The 8,243-nt window shown below is 38.3% G+C and overlaps 1 protein-coding gene across 2 annotated transcripts in view; it reads right to left on the bottom strand.

Annotated features, from left to right (window-relative positions):
• The window catches only part of STK31 (serine/threonine kinase 31), an 86,203-nt gene extending 77,960 nt beyond the window's left edge, over positions 1-8,243 (bottom strand). For both annotated transcript variants that reach the window (XM_064575607.1, XM_064575606.1), the window contains exons 1-3: positions 8,194-8,243; positions 6,618-6,664; positions 6,479-6,531 (exon numbers count right to left, since the gene is read on the bottom strand). In XM_064575607.1, the coding sequence (XP_064431677.1) occupies positions 6,479-6,531; positions 6,618-6,664; positions 8,194-8,243 (150 nt within the window). The remainder of the gene's footprint in view (positions 1-6,478; positions 6,532-6,617; positions 6,665-8,193) is intronic.

Raw genomic sequence — 8,243 nt, forward strand, 5'->3', positions numbered from 1 at the left:
TCAACATCACTTGGCATCAGGGAAATACAAATCAAAACCACAATGAGATACCATCTCACACCAGAGTGGCAAAAATTAACAACTCAGGAAACAACAAATGTTGGCAAGGGTACAGACAAATGGGAACCCTCTTACACTGTTGGTGGGAATGCAAACTGGTATAGCCCACTCTGGAAAACAGTATGGAGGTTCCTCAAAAAGTTAAAAATAGAACTACCCTATGATCCAGCAATTGCACTATGAGGTATTTACCCAAAGGATACAAAAATACAGATTTAAAGGGGCACATGCACCCCAATGTTTATAGCAGCAATGTCACAAAAGCCAAAGTATGGAAGGAGCCCAGATGTCCATCAACAGATGAATGGATAAAGGTGATATATATATACATACATATATATATATATGTACACCCATATATATGCATGTACATACATACACACACACACACATTGGAATATTACTCAGCCATCAAAAAATGAAATCTTGCCATTTGCAATGACGTGGATGGAACTAGAAGGTATTATGCTAAGCAAAATAAGTCAGAGAAAGACAAATACCATATGATTTCACTCATATGTGGAATTTAAGAAACAAAACAGATGAACATAGGGGAAGGGAAGGAAAAATACAATAAGATAAAAACAGAGAGGGAGGCAAACCATAAGAGGCTCTTACTCACAGGAAACAAACTGAGGGTTGCTGGGGGGAAGTGGGATGGGGTAACTGGGTGATGGGCATTAAGGAGGGCACATGAAGTAATAAGCACTGGGTATTATAGAAGACTGATGAATCAATGAACTCTACCTCTGAAACTAGTAATACACTATATGTTAACTAAATTGAATTTAAATTAAAAAATTTTTAAAAAGACTGTACTAATTTTACGAACATCCTGTAAGTCTAAAGTTATCCCAAAATAATATATATATGTTCTTTAAAAATATATCAGCAAAATATTCAGTAAGGCTAGAAAGAACATGATTATCTCTGATGACTGAAAAGAAACTCTGAAAGAGCCATTCCAAAGATGTCATGATAAGTATCAGTATCACCATAGAGTAAAAAAGGGAACTGAATTTAAACTGATCCAAAACACATTACAAGCAGCCTTTGTGAATAAAACCCCAGAATTAACTCTCTCAAGTTCAGAATACACCAAAATATTCTGCATAATTAGATCTTATAGCTATCTGGACTAAAATAAATGGAAGCTCTTTCTTTCAAATAAAGGTGAAGGTCAAACACTTAGGATTCCTTCAGCTGCTACTCATCCCACTGGGCCTACCAAAAATTCTGCAGTGTACTCATATAAGTGGCTTATAGGGCAGAAATCCAGTGGCAGAAAAGCAGAGAATATACATGAGCAGATCTTCATCTTGATCTGCCTCCACATATTGGTAAATCTCTATTTATTCTTTATTTATAGCTATTCCAACTCCAATCAAATTTTACAATTTGTGTATCTGCCTTTGGCTCAGGTCATGATCCCAGGGTCCTGGGATGGAGCCCCATTCCGTCGGGCTCCCTGCTCAGTGGAGAGCCTGCTTCTCCCTCTGCTGCTCCCCCAGCTTGTGCTCTCTCCCTCCCTCTCTCTCAAGTACATAAAAAAATTTTACAATTTGCTTCTTGAAATAATCATTCATTTCATGTGAATGCCACTAGTAGTTTTAACCCTTAATCTCATCCATTTATAACATGTTTCCTAACTTCTTAAAATGTTTAAATTTCTACAAGTCCTCAACTTCGTGGCTGAAATAAGAGGTTGGCAAATTTTGGCCTCTGCCACTTGATTTGGTAAATAAAGTTTTTTTTTTTTATTCTTATGTTAATCCCCATACATTACATCATTAGTTTTAGATGAAGTGTTCCATGATTCATTGTTTGTGCATAACACCCAGTGCTCCATGCAGAATGTGCCCTCAATACCCACCACCAGGCTAACCCATCCTCCGACCCCCCTCCCCTCTAGAACCCTGTTTGTTTTTCAGAGTCCATCGTCTCTCATGGTTCGTCTACCCCTCCGATTTCCCCCGCTTCATACTTCCCCTCCTGCTACCTTCTTCTTCTTCTTTTTCTTTTTTCTTAACATAGATTGCATTATTCGTTTCAGAGGTACAGATCTGAGATTCAACAGTCTTGCACAATTCACAGCGCTTACCACAGCACATACCCTCCCCAGTGTCTATCACCCAGTCACCCCATCCCTCCCACCCCACCCCCCACTCCAACAACACTCAGTTTGTTTCCTGCGATTAAGAATTCCTCATATCAGTGAGATCATATGATACATGTCTTTTTCTGTTTGACTTATTTCACTCAACATAATACCCTCCAGTTCCATCCACGTCGTTGCAAATGGCAAGATCTCATTCCTTTTGATGGCTGCATAATATTCCATTGTATATATATACCACCTCTTCTTTATCCATTCATCTGTCGATGGACATCTTGGCTCTTTCCACAGTTTGGCTATTGTGGACATTGCTGCTATAAACATCGGGGTGCACGTACCCCTTCGGATCCCTACTTTTGTATCTTTGGGGTAAATACCCAGTAGTGCAATTGCTGGATCATATGGTAGCTCTATTTTCAACTTTTTGAGGAACCTCCATACAGTTTTCCAGAGTGGCTGCACCAGCTTGCATTCCCACCAACAGTGTAGGAGGGTTCCCCTTTCTCCACATCCCCGCCAACATCTGTTGTTTCCTGACTTGTTAATTTTAGCCATTCTGACTGGTGTGAGGTGGTATCTCATTGAGGTTTTGATTTGGATTTCCCTGATGCTGAGCGATATTGAGCACTTTTTCATGTGTCTATTGGCCATTTGGATGTCTTCTTTGGAAAAATGTCTGTTCATGTCTTCTGCCCAGGTAAATAAAGTTTTAATGGATCACAGCTCCATCTATTTGTTTACGTACTATCTATGGATGCCTTTGCACTACAACAGCAGAGTTGACAGAGTTGAATAGTTGCTATAGACTATATGGCCCACTATCCTTAAAATATTTACTATCTAATCTTTTACAGGAAAAGTTTGCTGACTCCTGGTTTAAATAATAGCTCCAAATTCAATCAACAGCTTCACATAGCAGTCAGCTGAAATCAAAGTTTATAGCTGCACTGACCAATTACAACAGCCAATACCCACTTTAAATAGAGCTGGTCTGATTCGAGATATATAAGTCTAAAATACATACCAGACTTCAAAACATAATATGAAAAAGGAAAATTAAACATCTATAAATATATCTGCGCTGACTACATTTTGAAATATTTCAGATATACTGAGTTAAATAAAATATATTTAATAAAACTGATTTCACCTATTTCTTTTTACTTTTTTATGTGTCTGCTAAATTTCAAATTACTTATGTGGCTCACGTATTTCTACTGAACAGTGATGATCTAGAAAAATTTTTTTTGTAAGAGATAGGGGAGGGTTAGAGATTTCTTTTTTTTTTTTTAACTTTGGTATTTTTTTTTTTTTAAGATTTTATTTACTTATTTGAGAGAGAGAGAGAGAGAGAGAGAAGGGTCAGAGGGAGAAGCAGATGCCCCGCTGAGCAGGGAGCCTGATGCGGAACTCAATCCTGGGACTCTGGGATCCTGACATGAGCCGAAGGCAGTCACTTAACCGACTGAGCCACCCAGGTACCCTTAGAGAATTTTTTTTTTAAGATTTTATTTATTTATCTGAGAGAGAGAGCATGCGCAAAAGCAAGGGGAGCAGAAGAGGGAGAGGGAGAAGCAGGCTCCTCACTGAGCAGAGAGGCTAATGCGGGGCTTGATCCCAGAACCCCAGGATCATGACCTGAGCCACCCAGACACCCCTTGAGAATCTTAAGCAGGCTCTACACCCAGCATGGAACCCAATGCGGGGCTAGATTTCACAACGCCGAAACCAAGAGTCCATGCTAAACCGACTGAGTGGCCCAGGTGCCCCTAGAAAATCTTATTTAAGCTATGAGCTTAAACATATTGATCATCTAACCTGGGACACAGTTGCTATTAATACAGTGACAATAGGCAGAGAATATGTGCACACCCTTTAGAAAATATCTGCATAAGCAGAGACATATTTACCACAAGTTTTCTATGAGTATCAGCCTTCTACGGTGTTTTCTATATAGAAGTAAAAACTCTGGGTTAATCATATTCTTCTACAAGTTTTCTTCTCACAAACTCTATTTCCCATATTGTCAAATCATTCCACCCCACAAGAGTTCTTATACCACAGGAAGTATAAACAAATGTCATTCCCTTCCCTCCCACATAATATGTAGTTCACAAAATTAAAAATTAGTGAGTAATTGTATGCATTAGAGGGATTCACCTTCTTAAATTCTGGAACATAAGCATTTTGGTGCTTTGCTTTATATTTAAAACTAAGCAAAGTTATCTGACTTGAAGTCTGACAGTAGGAAATTATAAATGTTCCACTAGTGCTTCCAATTTTATGATGAAAAAGCTTCTGTATCTCAAACTCAAAATTAAGCCATTAAAAAAAAAACATTTGAAAACATAGTATCTTTTAAGAAACAATATTATAAAAGACCCCTAGATGGGGCTGTAACTTCACAAATACAAGTACCTTGGCATATTCAATAATTTATGCAGCCTAGATTATTGGTATTAAATTGAGTGTAATTCTGAAACCACAATTATAATCTTGCTTTCTTTTTTAAGTCAGTGTATTATGAGTACACTACTCGTAACTCAGGTAGTAAGTCTCAGCTGTGGCCATTTGTCTTCTAATAATGTCTTGTGTTAAATAATACTAAGAACAATTAGGCACTCTTATATGGAACCAGAAAAGATCCCAAATAGCCAAAGGAATGTTGAAAAAGAAAACCAAAGCTGGTGGCATCACAATCCTGGACTCTAAACTCTATTACAAAGCTGTAATCATCAAGACAGTATGGTACTGGCACAGAAACAGACACATAGATCAATGGAACAGAATAGAGAGCCCAGAAATGGACCCTCAACTCTATGGTCAACTAATCTTTGACAAAGCAGGGAAGAATATCCAACAGAAAAAGACAGTCTCTTCAACAAATGGTGTTGGGAAAACTGGACAGTCACATGCAGAAGAATGAAACTGGACCACTTTCTTACATCATATATGAAAATAAACTCAAAAGGGATGAAAGACCTAAATGTGAGACCGGAATCCATCAAAATCCTAGAGGAAAATACAGGCAGCAACCTCTTTGACCTCGGCCACAGCAACTTCTTCCTAGAAACATCACTAAAGGCAAGGGAAACAAAGGCAAAAATGAACTATTGGGACTTCATCAAGATAAAAAGCTTTTGCACAGCAAAGGAAACAGCCAACAAAACCAAAAGACAACTGACAGAATGTGAGAAGATATTTGCAAATGACATTATCAAAGGGCTAGTATCCAAAATCTATAAAGAACTTATCAAACTCAACACCCAAGGAATAATCCAATCAAGAAATGGGCAGAAGACATGAACAGACATTTCTCCAAAGAAGACATCCAAATGGCCAACAGACACATGAAAAAGAGCTCAATATCGCTCGGCATCAGGGAAATCCAAATCAAAACCTCAATGAGATACCACCTCACACCAGTCAGAATGGCTAAAATTAACAAGTCAGGAAATGACAGATGTTGGCAGGGATGCGGAGAAAGGAGAACCCTCCTACACTTCTGGTGGGAATGCAAGCTGGTGCAGCCACTCCGGAAAACAGTATGGAGGGTCCTCAAAAAGTTGAAAATAGAGCTACCCTATGACCCAGCAATTGCACAACTGGGTATTTACCCCAAAGATACAAATGTGGTGATCCAAAGGGGCACTTGCACCCCAGTGTTTATAGCAGCAATGTCCACAATAGCCAAACTATGGAAAAAGCCCAGATGTCCATCAACAGATGAATGGATAAAGAAGATGTGGTGTATATATATACAATGGAATACTACGCAGCCACAAAAAAAATTAAATCTTGCCATTTGCAACGACATGTATGGAACTAGAGGGTATTATGCTAAGCGAAATAAGTCAGTCAGAGAAAGACAATTATCATATGATCTCACTGATATGCCGAATTTAAGAAACAAGGCAGAGGATCATAGGGGAAGAGAGGAAAAAATGAAACAAGACAAAACCAAAGAGGGAGACAAACTGTAAGAGACTCTTAATCTTAGGAAACAAACTAAGGGTTGCTGGAAGGGAGGGAGTGGAGGGACGGGATGGCTAGGTGATGGACATTGGGGAGGGTATGTGTTGTGGTAAAAGCTGGGTGTTGTGTAAGACTGATGAATCACAGACCTGTACCCCTGAAGCAAATAATACATGTTAATTTTAAAACTTAAAAAAAAGAATAAGTAGGCACTGAGAATGACAAGGGTATCTATATTCTGGGGTTTTTATTTTTGTTGGGCAGGACCTGGATTAGTGGAGGAAGGGGAGGAAGTAGAGGGAGGAGGAAATCAACCAGGCTATTTACCTGGGCCCAAAATGTTACTGCATCTTCCACATGACTTCCAACCACATCTTCAACTAAAACCAAATCAAAATGCAATGAAAATTAGAAATTAATCAAGATCATGTAGCTCTTACATCCAAAAATAATTTTGTGTCAGTACCTTTATTGTAATGCGTATCTTCATCCATCTGGACAATTCCTGAAAAACTAAAACAATTCAATACCTTGAATTAAGTTCAATAATCTCTCCATTCACAGTGAATAAAGACTATATAATGTTCGAATTCCTACAAGTATGTTTTGTTCCTAAATAACCAAATTTCAAACTCTATCAAAAATGACCTCAGAGATCTTCTTCAATAATTCATTCAAATAAAATAATTCAAATAAAATTTGAATATACTATATTCTGCAATTTCATCATATACAACCTATCTTTACAATTCTCTCTTCAGCCAAGCTTTTACAAATTTACACTGTAGTGGATATCCAGGCATACTGTGATCAGTTACATAAATCAATACTTCAGAACAATGTGCATATTCTTTAAAAATAATTGATGCCCTCCCAAAAGGAGAGGACTTCTACAATTCAAACGAAAAGAAACACTGCAAATATATAGAGAACAAATGCTTCAGACTGGTAATCAATTTTATTTAAAAGGTACAGTGGTGTCTACTTTTGAAAATACCCTGCAATCAAAGGCTGCAAAATGAATCAAATTTTGCCCATTACATCAAAACTAATTTTCATTACATAATATACTTTCCAACTCCAAAATGTTTCAAAATAAATGGTGACTAGTTTATGATTTTATCATTAATACACTAAAATACTGCACTTTACGTGCCTAAGTGTTAGTTCTTTGAAGGAAACTGAAAATACAGACTTTTTAAGAGCTTTAAAAGTTAAGAACAGTGCTACACCAAAGTTTCAAATGCCCGCTCAACTATGGAAAGAGAAAAATTAACTGTCACGGAAAAAAAAGTCAAAGAAAAATTTTTTTATTCTGATTTTTGTTACACCTTAAAAAGTTTTTTTCACATACATTAAGCACCATGAGTATATCTTCAAAACAAGTATCGTTCCTCCACTAATGGTTAAAAAAAAAAAAATTTTTTTTTTTAGTTGAGCAAAAAGTTGTAATACCAAGTTGGAATCTGCTTGGAGAGACTACATTTCTCTGGACGCCATTGCCTTAAATTTAGTAAAACTGAAAATGTCTGGAAATCCCAAGAAACTATAGTTTCATCTCAAAACCTTATTTTTAAAGTGGTCAGAAAGACTTTACCCACGATAATTATGAAGAAACTGATGCAGCACCTGCTTCCCGCAAAATTGGATTACCAGATGGCACTTCCAAAACTCCAATTCATGGCAAGAATTTGGAACGAGTGAGTCCAGGTCGCTCCTCGACCCATTTTATGAGGGATTTTGAAGTTTAAGTGGCACAGAATTTGCGGGAAGAGAGAATTCCACCCCACTACGGGCCCGAGACCCCATCTCCACTGAGAACACTCAGGCCGGAGCTATCTGCAAGCCGGTTTCGCCTCCCAGCACCACAACTCAAAAGCTGGGCTACCAGTCACCCTCAGAAGTAGGCGGGCGATTCCAAGGCTGAGGAAGGCCAGGAAATGGGCCTCGCCCCATACTTGGGAGACTTAAACGGCAACCGTGGGTAAAAGACGGTACTCGAAGCGGCCGCCATCGAACCTACCAAAATGACTACTACTGACCTCACACTTTCCGCCACAGAAGTTCTAGAAAAGTGCCCTCGGCCCCACAT

The sequence above is a fragment of the Mirounga angustirostris genome, unplaced genomic scaffold (genome assembly GCF_029215605.1).
Source record: "Mirounga angustirostris isolate CCGP_5_RB_7025 unplaced genomic scaffold, mMirAng1.0.hap1 SCAF_12, whole genome shotgun sequence".
Classification (NCBI taxonomy): Eukaryota; Metazoa; Chordata; class Mammalia; order Carnivora; family Phocidae; genus Mirounga; species Mirounga angustirostris.